This window comes from Sphaerodactylus townsendi, linkage group LG14 (assembly GCF_021028975.2).
Source record: "Sphaerodactylus townsendi isolate TG3544 linkage group LG14, MPM_Stown_v2.3, whole genome shotgun sequence".
NCBI lineage: Eukaryota > Metazoa > Chordata > Lepidosauria > Squamata > Sphaerodactylidae > Sphaerodactylus > Sphaerodactylus townsendi.
This window is the reverse complement of record NC_059438.1, coordinates 39392488-39404755: the sequence shown is the minus strand read 5'-3', so window position 1 is coordinate 39404755 and position 12268 is coordinate 39392488. Positions and strand designations below refer to the sequence as shown.

At 76.7% G+C, this 12268-nt stretch overlaps 1 protein-coding gene across 1 annotated transcript in view; it reads left to right on the top strand.

Annotated features, from left to right (window-relative positions):
* AFAP1 (actin filament associated protein 1) overlaps positions 1 to 12268 on the top strand; it is a 78805-nt gene that overhangs the window by 54541 nt on the left and 11996 nt on the right. Inside the window, exons 9-10 of the mRNA XM_048515362.1 lie at positions 155 to 304; positions 3107 to 3318. Of these exons, the coding sequence (XP_048371319.1) occupies positions 155 to 304; positions 3107 to 3318 (362 nt within the window). The remainder of the gene's footprint in view (positions 1 to 154; positions 305 to 3106; positions 3319 to 12268) is intronic.

Here is a 12268-nt window from a genome sequence, read left to right as displayed (position 1 = left end):
CAGAGGAGGGGAGTGGCAAACCACTTGTGTAGAGGAAGGCAGTGGCAGACCATCTCTGCTTCTCAATAGCCTAAAAAACCCTTTGTTGGGGTCACCATAAGTTGGCCATCCTTCCAGCAGGCTACACCAACAAGACTTGTGTTTCCCTTCATAGTAAAGAGAAAAAAGAGCACGAAGACGGACTCCAAGGGCCCCGTGACTAAAGTAACGGGGAAAAAGATCACCAAGATGATTGGTTTAGGGAAGAAGAAGCTCTCCACGGACGAACAGACATCATCAGCTGATGAAGACATTCCCACCTGTGGTGAGTGGCCTCTCATGTTCCTCCTCCTCCTCCTCCCCCTCCTCCTCCTCCTCCTCCTCTTCTTCTTCTTCTTCTTCTTCTTCTTCTTCTTCTTCTTACTATTACTATTACTATTATTTGATTGATTGATTGATTGATTGATTTAATATACCGCCCCATCCCCGAAGGGCTCTGCAAGTAAACTAATAAAGGTAAGTTAGATAAAAGTGAGCCAGATTTGTATTTCGTGGCATTCTGAAACTTTCCCACCCATTATTTCAGGGGTCTGCAACCTGCGGCTCTCCAGATATTCATGGACTACAAATCCCATCAGCCCCTGCCAATTGGCCATGCTGGCAGGGACTGATGGGAATTGTAGTCTGTGAACATCTGGAGAGCCGCAGGTTGCAGACCCCTGCACTACTTTATACTGCTGAGAGCTTTTGTCTCTTGAATTTAGACTCCAAATATTTCTTTGGCTTTGTAATATCCCCCGCAGCCGTGGCGTAGGAAGTTAAGAGCTCGTGTATCTAATCTGGAGGAACCGGGTTTGATTCCCCGCTCTGCCGCGTGAGCTGTGGAGGCTTATCTGGGGAATTCAGATTGCCCTGTACACTCCCACACACGCCAGCTGGGTGACCCTGGGCTAGTCACAGCTTCTCAGAGCTCTCTCTCTCTCTCTCTCTCTCTCTCTCTCACACACACACACACACACACACACACACACACACACGGCCAGTCCGACCAGGCTATATTTATGTCATAACAAATGAGTTCAACATCCATGGTACAGAGGTTCTTAACCAGTGGTCCAGAAACCACTGGTGGGTTTTTTGTTTTTCTTCCAGATTACGCCTAGCACCATAATGCAAATAAATAAGAATACTGGAGAACATGAGATTTATTTGAAAGTTTCTATTGCATGCTACAGGGTTGTTTGTTTGGTGCAGTATAAAACCTCTTTCTGTTGTGGCTCTCTCTCTCTCAATGCCTTATCAAGTGCCCAAAGGCAACCCCCCCTCCCCAAGTTCTGCTTCTGTGCTTGAAAAGCCATGGGTGGGGGAAGATGGCCATTCTGTGGGCCCAATCAGAGTCAGGCCCTCATGGCATTTTTAAATGACTTTAAAATGGCAGTGTTTTCATGGCCCTGCAGGAAGGAAGCAATGAAGCCTGACTGATTTCTTCCCCGTCACTGAAAATACCAGAAACCTTTTATTATCTAAGTACACTTGGAGACTAATTGCTAGTGTTTCCAGGGGGAGCACAAGGAGGGGTTGTGTGTGTATGTGGGGGGGGGGGGTTGTTTCTGAAAACGGGGAGACTCAGCTGCCATGTTTTCAGGCGTTACTGTGATACAGGAAAGACAGGCAGCGTCTGCATGTTATTGTAGTTGCTTTTAATTTTGGTTCTTTTTGGTTACTGCCTTTGTAAGCGTATCCTTTTAGGAGAGGGCGGTGTTATCTCCTTCGTGTTTTGTTTGTTGAAGATGGGCTTTCTAAGAAATGGTTGCTCTTGCTACCGGCCAAAACAGGATTTCAGTGGTCAAGGGAAATCCCTGTATTGATAAATTTACAGGAAAAGTGCAGCTAAGTGTATTCAAGGGTCTGTGCAAGAAACTTTAGTTTTTAGGGAAAAGCTGGACCATAAAGTTTGTGTTTTTTTAAAAGCTTGTGAAGTGTGCAGTGGCGGGATCCAAAAATTTTAGTGACAGGTTCCCATGGTGGTGGGATTCAAACAGTGGCGTAGCGCCAATGGGGCTGGGCGGGGCGCAACGGGGGCGTGGCCGGGCATTCCTGGGCGGGGCTGTGGCAAGGACGCAGCTGCTGCGCCGGTCCTTGGGCGGGAAACAAAAGGAAAGGGTGAGTGAGTGAGGGGGTGGTGCTAAAGGGGCGTGGTTGAGCTGCAGCTGGGGGCTGACCAAGGTGGGAAGGGGTGTGGGACCCTCACTCGCGTATAAGTCGAGTGGGCATTTTTCAGCCTTAAAAAAGGGCCGAAAAACTCAACTTATACGTGAGTATATATGGTAGGTATCCTTTATCTTATGTGTGACATTGTCACAGGCTAGACCAAATCAGAGTAAGGCTGTTTAGCCATGCTGTCATGTTGTCAAATATGACTGGATCCTTGAAAGCATAGCATCTTCTTGAAAGGCCTGATTTAAGAGAGGAAGTAGGAACCCATGAGAACTATGGAGAGATTCACACTGTCTTGTGCCACAACAACTCCCCTCCTGCTATTGTGGAAGAGAAGTACTGAGGCAACAGCTGTATCACTTGGGCCCACTCAGTGCCCCTTTCCCAAGAATTTCAGAAATAGAACCTGTATTACCACTTTAACATATTCGGGAAAACACACCTCCGCTCATGGAGTTGCCCTGGGCTTAATTCTTCAGGTACAGGCATTTGCTAAGTACCAAGCTGGCATGATGCCCTTACTTGGGTAATTCAGGCTGGTCTGAACTCGTCAGATCTCGGAAGCTCAGCAGGGTGAACTCTGGTAAGTATTTGGTTGGGAGACCTTTAAGGAATACCGGGGTTACTATGCAAAGGCAGGCAATTGTAAATCACCTCTGAACATCTCTTCTCTTTTAATTATTTTATCATTTAGGAATACATATTAATTTGCAGACAATCCGACTTAAAGTGGTTCCAGTAATCACAGAATATGATCTGCCACATGAATTACCTCTGAACGTCTCTTGAAAATGCTGCAGAGTCGCCATGAGTCAGCTGTGACTTAATTTTAAAAACATGTTGGCTTGAAAGAATATTGGAAGTAAAAAGTGACGATGCTTTCTCCCCCTCTCCCCTCCCCCTTTCGCAGGCTATCTGAATGTGCTGTCAAATAACCGTTGGCGTGAGCGCTGGTGCAGAGTGAAGGACAATAAACTCATTTTCCATAAAGATAGAACAGATCTGAAGAATCACATCGTCTCTATTCCCCTTCGCGGCTGTGATGTTATTCCAGGGCTGGATTCCAAGCATCCTTTGACGTTCCGACTACTTCGAAACGCACAGGAAGTTGCAGTGTTAGAGGTACCTTGCTTAGCGACAGTCTCTGTTGCAGAGACAAACAAAAGCAGAATTCGTGCTGTTCCCTATTCTATACCTGAGAAAATACCAGATTCTGTTTTTTTCAAAGCAGAGTGTTTCTTTTGTTTCTTACTCTGTTGGTAAAGACAGAAGCATTGCTGGTTTGATGAAACAGTGGGCTACAAACTACATGTTTTTTCTAGGTACAAACATATATGAAAATCCCTACGAAATCTCCAGACCAAATCTTATGGTGATTAAATACATCTATGGGAAAGAACATACATCTATGGGAAAGAACATATGAAAGGTGCATTATTACAATTGAGAAAGCAAATCAATACAGATAAAACACACACCCACACACCCACATGTACAGTCCCTTTTTATAATCTTATACCAGTGACACACACAATCAGTAAGACCACATAGAGGAAACTTCTGGAAATGGGAGCGTTGTTGAGGCTCTTCATTGTCTAATTCCCTGTATTGGAAGCAAAAACCCAGACTCTGATCTTGTGCATATTTTCATGACTTCAGCATGTTCCACAGTTTTTACTTCTGGGTAAGTGAACATAAAATTACCGCCTTTGTCCTGTTGGCATTCACAAAGTATCCTGGATGTTCATTATATTCATGTCTAAACTGCCTAAGTTACTTACATCCAAAGTAACTTCAGGCTGCCTTACCCCTTCTCAATGCAAAATGTAGGAATCTCATAACTGTTAACATTCAGCTAGGGTATATTCCACTTTTTTGTGTTTAATGTTTATACAATACTGAGCCAGAAGCTGTATTTCGTGGCCTGTGAGAAGTTTGAGAACCACTGTGCTTTACGTAATGCAGGATTCCCCTAAATCAGCCATTCTCAACCAGGGTTCCCTGGTACCCTGGGGTGCCGTGAGCATGTCCCAGGGGTTCTGCGGCAACACTACCACCACCACCCCCCCATTCTTGTGGTGTCTCCCACCAACGCCAGCAAGGACATGGAGCTGGCCCATGGGGCAGGGCCTGCCACAAGGTCAGCAGCCACCCCCTGGTGGGGGGGGGGGGGGGTGGGGGGGGGGGGGGGTGGGGGGGGGGGGGGGTGGGGGGGGGGGGGGGTGGGGGGGGGGGGGGGTGGGGGGGGGGGGGGGTGGGGGGGGGGGGGGGTGGGGGGGGGGGGGGGTGGGGGGGGGGGGGGGTGGGGGGGGGGGGGGGTGGGGGGGGGGGGGGGTGGGGGGGGGGGGGGGTGGGGGGGGGGGGGGGTGGGGGGGGGGGGGGGTGGGGGGGGGGGGGGGTGGGGGGGGGGGGGGGTGGGGGGGGGGGGGGGTGGGGGGGGGGGGGGGTGGGGGGGGGGGGGGGTGGGGGGGGGGGGGGGTGGGGGGGGGGGGGGGTGGGGGGGGGGGGGGGTGGGGGGGGGGGGGGGTGGGGGGGGGGGGGGGTGGGGGGGGGGGGGGGTGGGGGGGGGGGGGGGTGGGGGGGGGGGGGGGTGGGGGGGGGGGGGGGTGGGGGGGGGGGGGGGTGGGGGGGGGGGGGGGTGGGGGGGGGGGGGGGTGGGGGGGGGGGGGGGTGGGGGGGGGGGGGGGTGGGGGGGGGGGGGGGTGGGGGGGGGGGGGGGTGGGGGGGGGGGGGGGTGGGGGGGGGGGGGGGTGGGGGGGGGGGGGGGTGGGGGGGGGGGGGGGTGGGGGGGGGGGGGGGTGGGGGGGGGGGGGGGTGGGGGGGGGGGGGGGTGGGGGGGGGGGGGGGTGGGGGGGGGGGGGGGTGGGGGGGGGGGGGGGTGGGGGGGGGGGGGGGTGGGGGGGGGGGGGGGTGGGGGGGGGGGGGGGTGGGGGGGGGGGGGGGTGGGGGGGGGGGGGGGTGGGGGGGGGGGGGGGTGGGGGGGGGGGGGGGTGGGGGGGGGGGGGGGTGGGGGGGGGGGGGGGTGGGGGGGGGGGGGGGTGGGGGGGGGGGGGGGTGGGGGGGGGGGGGGGTGGGGGGGGGGGGGGGTGGGGGGGGGGGGGGGTGGGGGGGGGGGGGGGTGGGGGGGGGGGGGGGTGGGGGGGGGGGGGGGTGGGGGGGGGGGGGGGTGGGGGGGGGGGGGGGTGGGGGGGGGGGGGGGTGGGGGGGGGGGGGGGTGGGGGGGGGGGGGGGTGGGGGGGGGGGGGGGTGGGGGGGGGGGGGGGTGGGGGGGGGGGGGGGTGGGGGGGGGGGGGGGTGGGGGGGGGGGGGGGTGGGGGGGGGGGGGGGTGGGGGGGGGGGGGGGTGGGGGGGGGGGGGGGTGGGGGGGGGGGGGGGTGGGGGGGGGGGGGGGTGGGGGGGGGGGGGGGTGGGGGGGGGGGGGGGTGGGGGGGGGGGGGGGTGGGGGGGGGGGGGGGTGGGGGGGGGGGGGGGTGGGGGGGGGGGGGGGTGGGGGGGGGGGGGGGTGGGGGGGGGGGGGGGTGGGGGGGGGGGGGGGTGGGGGGGGGGGGGGGTGGGGGGGGGGGGGGGTGGGGGGGGGGGGGGGTGGGGGGGGGGGGGGGTGGGGGGGGGGGGGGGTGGGGGGGGGGGGGGGTGGGGGGGGGGGGGGGTGGGGGGGGGGGGGGGTGGGGGGGGGGGGGGGTGGGGGGGGGGGGGGGTGGGGGGGGGGGGGGGTGGGGGGGGGGGGGGGTGGGGGGGGGGGGGGGTGGGGGGGGGGGGGGGTGGGGGGGGGGGGGGGTGGGGGGGGGGGGGGGTGGGGGGGGGGGGGGGTGGGGGGGGGGGGGGGTGGGGGGGGGGGGGGGTGGGGGGGGGGGGGGGTGGGGGGGGGGGGGGGTGGGGGGGGGGGGGGGTGGGGGGGGGGGGGGGTGGGGGGGGGGGGGGGTGGGGGGGGGGGGGGGTGGGGGGGGGGGGGGGTGGGGGGGGGGGGGGGTGGGGGGGGGGGGGGGTGGGGGGGGGGGGGGGTGGGGGGGGGGGGGGGTGGGGGGGGGGGGGGGTGGGGGGGGGGGGGGGTGGGGGGGGGGGGGGGTGGGGGGGGGGGGGGGTGGGGGGGGGGGGGGGTGGGGGGGGGGGGGGGTGGGGGGGGGGGGGGGTGGGGGGGGGGGGGGGTGGGGGGGGGGGGGGGTGGGGGGGGGGGGGGGTGGGGGGGGGGGGGGGTGGGGGGGGGGGGGGGTGGGGGGGGGGGGGGGTGGGGGGGGGGGGGGGTGGGGGGGGGGGGGGGTGGGGGGGGGGGGGGGTGGGGGGGGGGGGGGGTGGGGGGGGGGGGGGGTGGGGGGGGGGGGGGGTGGGGGGGGGGGGGGGTGGGGGGGGGGGGGGGTGGGGGGGGGGGGGGGTGGGGGGGGGGGGGGGTGGGGGGGGGGGGGGGTGGGGGGGGGGGGGGGTGGGGGGGGGGGGGGGTGGGGGGGGGGGGGGGTGGGGGGGGGGGGGGGTGGGGGGGGGGGGGGGTGGGGGGGGGGGGGGGTGGGGGGGGGGGGGGGTGGGGGGGGGGGGGGGTGGGGGGGGGGGGGGGTGGGGGGGGGGGGGGGTGGGGGGGGGGGGGGGTGGGGGGGGGGGGGGGTGGGGGGGGGGGGGGGTGGGGGGGGGGGGGGGTGGGGGGGGGGGGGGGTGGGGGGGGGGGGGGGTGGGGGGGGGGGGGGGTGGGGGGGGGGGGGGGTGGGGGGGGGGGGGGGTGGGGGGGGGGGGGGGTGGGGGGGGGGGGGGGTGGGGGGGGGGGGGGGTGGGGGGGGGGGGGGGTGGGGGGGGGGGGGGGTGGGGGGGGGGGGGGGTGGGGGGGGGGGGGGGTGGGGGGGGGGGGGGGTGGGGGGGGGGGGGGGTGGGGGGGGGGGGGGGTGGGGGGGGGGGGGGGTGGGGGGGGGGGGGGGTGGGGGGGGGGGGGGGTGGGGGGGGGGGGGGGTGGGGGGGGGGGGGGGTGGGGGGGGGGGGGGGTGGGGGGGGGGGGGGGTGGGGGGGGGGGGGGGTGGGGGGGGGGGGGGGTGGGGGGGGGGGGGGGTGGGGGGGGGGGGGGGTGGGGGGGGGGGGGGGTGGGGGGGGGGGGGGGTGGGGGGGGGGGGGGGTGGGGGGGGGGGGGGGTGGGGGGGGGGGGGGGTGGGGGGGGGGGGGGGTGGGGGGGGGGGGGGGTGGGGGGGGGGGGGGGTGGGGGGGGGGGGGGGTGGGGGGGGGGGGGGGTGGGGGGGGGGGGGGGTGGGGGGGGGGGGGGGTGGGGGGGGGGGGGGGTGGGGGGGGGGGGGGGTGGGGGGGGGGGGGGGTGGGGGGGGGGGGGGGTGGGGGGGGGGGGGGGTGGGGGGGGGGGGGGGTGGGGGGGGGGGGGGGTGGGGGGGGGGGGGGGTGGGGGGGGGGGGGGGTGGGGGGGGGGGGGGGTGGGGGGGGGGGGGGGTGGGGGGGGGGGGGGGTGGGGGGGGGGGGGGGTGGGGGGGGGGGGGGGTGGGGGGGGGGGGGGGTGGGGGGGGGGGGGGGTGGGGGGGGGGGGGGGTGGGGGGGGGGGGGGGTGGGGGGGGGGGGGGGTGGGGGGGGGGGGGGGTGGGGGGGGGGGGGGGTGGGGGGGGGGGGGGGTGGGGGGGGGGGGGGGTGGGGGGGGGGGGGGGTGGGGGGGGGGGGGGGTGGGGGGGGGGGGGGGTGGGGGGGGGGGGGGGTGGGGGGGGGGGGGGGTGGGGGGGGGGGGGGGTGGGGGGGGGGGGGGGTGGGGGGGGGGGGGGGTGGGGGGGGGGGGGGGTGGGGGGGGGGGGGGGTGGGGGGGGGGGGGGGTGGGGGGGGGGGGGGGTGGGGGGGGGGGGGGGTGGGGGGGGGGGGGGGTGGGGGGGGGGGGGGGTGGGGGGGGGGGGGGGTGGGGGGGGGGGGGGGTGGGGGGGGGGGGGGGTGGGGGGGGGGGGGGGTGGGGGGGGGGGGGGGTGGGGGGGGGGGGGGGTGGGGGGGGGGGGGGGTGGGGGGGGGGGGGGGTGGGGGGGGGGGGGGGTGGGGGGGGGGGGGGGTGGGGGGGGGGGGGGGTGGGGGGGGGGGGGGGTGGGGGGGGGGGGGGGTGGGGGGGGGGGGGGGTGGGGGGGGGGGGGGGTGGGGGGGGGGGGGGGTGGGGGGGGGGGGGGGTGGGGGGGGGGGGGGGTGGGGGGGGGGGGGGGTGGGGGGGGGGGGGGGTGGGGGGGGGGGGGGGTGGGGGGGGGGGGGGGTGGGGGGGGGGGGGGGTGGGGGGGGGGGGGGGTGGGGGGGGGGGGGGGTGGGGGGGGGGGGGGGTGGGGGGGGGGGGGGGTGGGGGGGGGGGGGGGTGGGGGGGGGGGGGGGTGGGGGGGGGGGGGGGTGGGGGGGGGGGGGGGTGGGGGGGGGGGGGGGTGGGGGGGGGGGGGGGTGGGGGGGGGGGGGGGTGGGGGGGGGGGGGGGTGGGGGGGGGGGGGGGTGGGGGGGGGGGGGGGTGGGGGGGGGGGGGGGTGGGGGGGGGGGGGGGTGGGGGGGGGGGGGGGTGGGGGGGGGGGGGGGTGGGGGGGGGGGGGGGTGGGGGGGGGGGGGGGTGGGGGGGGGGGGGGGTGGGGGGGGGGGGGGGTGGGGGGGGGGGGGGGTGGGGGGGGGGGGGGGTGGGGGGGGGGGGGGGTGGGGGGGGGGGGGGGTGGGGGGGGGGGGGGGTGGGGGGGGGGGGGGGTGGGGGGGGGGGGGGGTGGGGGGGGGGGGGGGTGGGGGGGGGGGGGGGTGGGGGGGGGGGGGGGTGGGGGGGGGGGGGGGTGGGGGGGGGGGGGGGTGGGGGGGGGGGGGGGTGGGGGGGGGGGGGGGTGGGGGGGGGGGGGGGTGGGGGGGGGGGGGGGTGGGGGGGGGGGGGGGTGGGGGGGGGGGGGGGTGGGGGGGGGGGGGGGTGGGGGGGGGGGGGGGTGGGGGGGGGGGGGGGTGGGGGGGGGGGGGGGTGGGGGGGGGGGGGGGTGGGGGGGGGGGGGGGTGGGGGGGGGGGGGGGTGGGGGGGGGGGGGGGTGGGGGGGGGGGGGGGTGGGGGGGGGGGGGGGTGGGGGGGGGGGGGGGTGGGGGGGGGGGGGGGTGGGGGGGGGGGGGGGTGGGGGGGGGGGGGGGTGGGGGGGGGGGGGGGTGGGGGGGGGGGGGGGTGGGGGGGGGGGGGGGTGGGGGGGGGGGGGGGTGGGGGGGGGGGGGGGTGGGGGGGGGGGGGGGTGGGGGGGGGGGGGGGTGGGGGGGGGGGGGGGTGGGGGGGGGGGGGGGTGGGGGGGGGGGGGGGTGGGGGGGGGGGGGGGTGGGGGGGGGGGGGGGTGGGGGGGGGGGGGGGTGGGGGGGGGGGGGGGTGGGGGGGGGGGGGGGTGGGGGGGGGGGGGGGTGGGGGGGGGGGGGGGTGGGGGGGGGGGGGGGTGGGGGGGGGGGGGGGTGGGGGGGGGGGGGGGTGGGGGGGGGGGGGGGTGGGGGGGGGGGGGGGTGGGGGGGGGGGGGGGTGGGGGGGGGGGGGGGTGGGGGGGGGGGGGGGTGGGGGGGGGGGGGGGTGGGGGGGGGGGGGGGTGGGGGGGGGGGGGGGTGGGGGGGGGGGGGGGTGGGGGGGGGGGGGGGTGGGGGGGGGGGGGGGTGGGGGGGGGGGGGGGTGGGGGGGGGGGGGGGTGGGGGGGGGGGGGGGTGGGGGGGGGGGGGGGTGGGGGGGGGGGGGGGTGGGGGGGGGGGGGGGTGGGGGGGGGGGGGGGTGGGGGGGGGGGGGGGTGGGGGGGGGGGGGGGTGGGGGGGGGGGGGGGTGGGGGGGGGGGGGGGTGGGGGGGGGGGGGGGTGGGGGGGGGGGGGGGTGGGGGGGGGGGGGGGTGGGGGGGGGGGGGGGTGGGGGGGGGGGGGGGTGGGGGGGGGGGGGGGTGGGGGGGGGGGGGGGTGGGGGGGGGGGGGGGTGGGGGGGGGGGGGGGTGGGGGGGGGGGGGGGTGGGGGGGGGGGGGGGTGGGGGGGGGGGGGGGTGGGGGGGGGGGGGGGTGGGGGGGGGGGGGGGTGGGGGGGGGGGGGGGTGGGGGGGGGGGGGGGTGGGGGGGGGGGGGGGTGGGGGGGGGGGGGGGTGGGGGGGGGGGGGGGTGGGGGGGGGGGGGGGTGGGGGGGGGGGGGGGTGGGGGGGGGGGGGGGTGGGGGGGGGGGGGGGTGGGGGGGGGGGGGGGTGGGGGGGGGGGGGGGTGGGGGGGGGGGGGGGTGGGGGGGGGGGGGGGTGGGGGGGGGGGGGGGTGGGGGGGGGGGGGGGTGGGGGGGGGGGGGGGTGGGGGGGGGGGGGGGTGGGGGGGGGGGGGGGTGGGGGGGGGGGGGGGTGGGGGGGGGGGGGGGTGGGGGGGGGGGGGGGTGGGGGGGGGGGGGGGTGGGGGGGGGGGGGGGTGGGGGGGGGGGGGGGTGGGGGGGGGGGGGGGTGGGGGGGGGGGGGGGTGGGGGGGGGGGGGGGTGGGGGGGGGGGGGGGTGGGGGGGGGGGGGGGTGGGGGGGGGGGGGGGTGGGGGGGGGGGGGGGTGGGGGGGGGGGGGGGTGGGGGGGGGGGGGGGTGGGGGGGGGGGGGGGTGGGGGGGGGGGGGGGTGGGGGGGGGGGGGGGTGGGGGGGGGGGGGGGTGGGGGGGGGGGGGGGTGGGGGGGGGGGGGGGTGGGGGGGGGGGGGGGTGGGGGGGGGGGGGGGTGGGGGGGGGGGGGGGTGGGGGGGGGGGGGGGTGGGGGGGGGGGGGGGTGGGGGGGGGGGGGGGTGGGGGGGGGGGGGGGTGGGGGGGGGGGGGGGTGGGGGGGGGGGGGGGTGGGGGGGGGGGGGGGTGGGGGGGGGGGGGGGTGGGGGGGGGGGGGGGTGGGGGGGGGGGGGGGTGGGGGGGGGGGGGGGTGGGGGGGGGGGGGGGTGGGGGGGGGGGGGGGTGGGGGGGGGGGGGGGTGGGGGGGGGGGGGGGTGGGGGGGGGGGGGGGTGGGGGGGGGGGGGGGTGGGGGGGGGGGGGGGTGGGGGGGGGGGGGGGTGGGGGGGGGGGGGGGTGGGGGGGGGGGGGGGTGGGGGGGGGGGGGGGTGGGGGGGGGGGGGGGTGGGGGGGGGGGGGGGTGGGGGGGGGGGGGGGTGGGGGGGGGGGGGGGTGGGGGGGGGGGGGGGTGGGGGGGGGGGGGGGTGGGGGGGGGGGGGGGTGGGGGGGGGGGGGGGTGGGGGGGGGGGGGGGTGGGGGGGGGGGGGGGTGGGGGGGGGGGGGGGTGGGGGGGGGGGGGGGTGGGGGGGGGGGGGGGTGGGGGGGGGGGGGGGTGGGGGGGGGGGGGGGTGGGGGGGGGGGGGGGTGGGGGGGGGGGGGGGTGGGGGGGGGGGGGGGTGGGGGGGGGGGGGGGTGGGGGGGGGGGGGGGTGGGGGGGGGGGGGGGTGGGGGGGGGGGGGGGTGGGGGGGGGGGGGGGTGGGGGGGGGGGGGGGTGGGGGGGGGGGGGGGTGGGGGGGGGGGGGGGTGGGGGGGGGGGGGGGTGGGGGGGGGGGGGGGTGGGGGGGGGGGGGGGTGGGGGGGGGGGGGGGTGGGGGGGGGGGGGGGTGGGGGGGGGGGGGGGTGGGGGGGGGGGGGGGTGGGGGGGGGGGGGGGTGGGGGGGGGGGGGGGTGGGGGGGGGGGGGGGTGGGGGGGGGGGGGGGTGGGGGGGGGGGGGGGTGGGGGGGGGGGGGGGTGGGGGGGGGGGGGGGTGGGGGGGGGGGGGGGTGGGGGGGGGGGGGGGTGGGGGGGGGGGGGGGTGGGGGGGGGGGGGGGTGGGGGGGGGGGGGGGTGGGGGGGGGGGGGGGTGGGGGGGGGGGGGGGTGGGGGGGGGGGGGGGTGGGGGGGGGGGGGGGTGGGGGGGGGGGGGGGTGGGGGGGGGGGGGGGTGGGGGGGGGGGGGGGTGGGGGGGGGGGGGGGTGGGGGGGGGGGGGGGTGGGGGGGGGGGGGGGTGGGGGGGGGGGGGGGTGGGGGGGGGGGGGGGTGGGGGGGGGGGGGGGTGGGGGGGGGGGGGGGTGGGGGGGGGGGGGGGTGGGGGGGGGGGGGGGTGGGGGGGGGGGGGGGTGGGGGGGGGGGGGGGTGGGGGGGGGGGGGGGTGGGGGGGGGGGGGGGTGGGGGGGGGGGGGGGTGGGGGGGGGGGGGGGTGGGGGGGG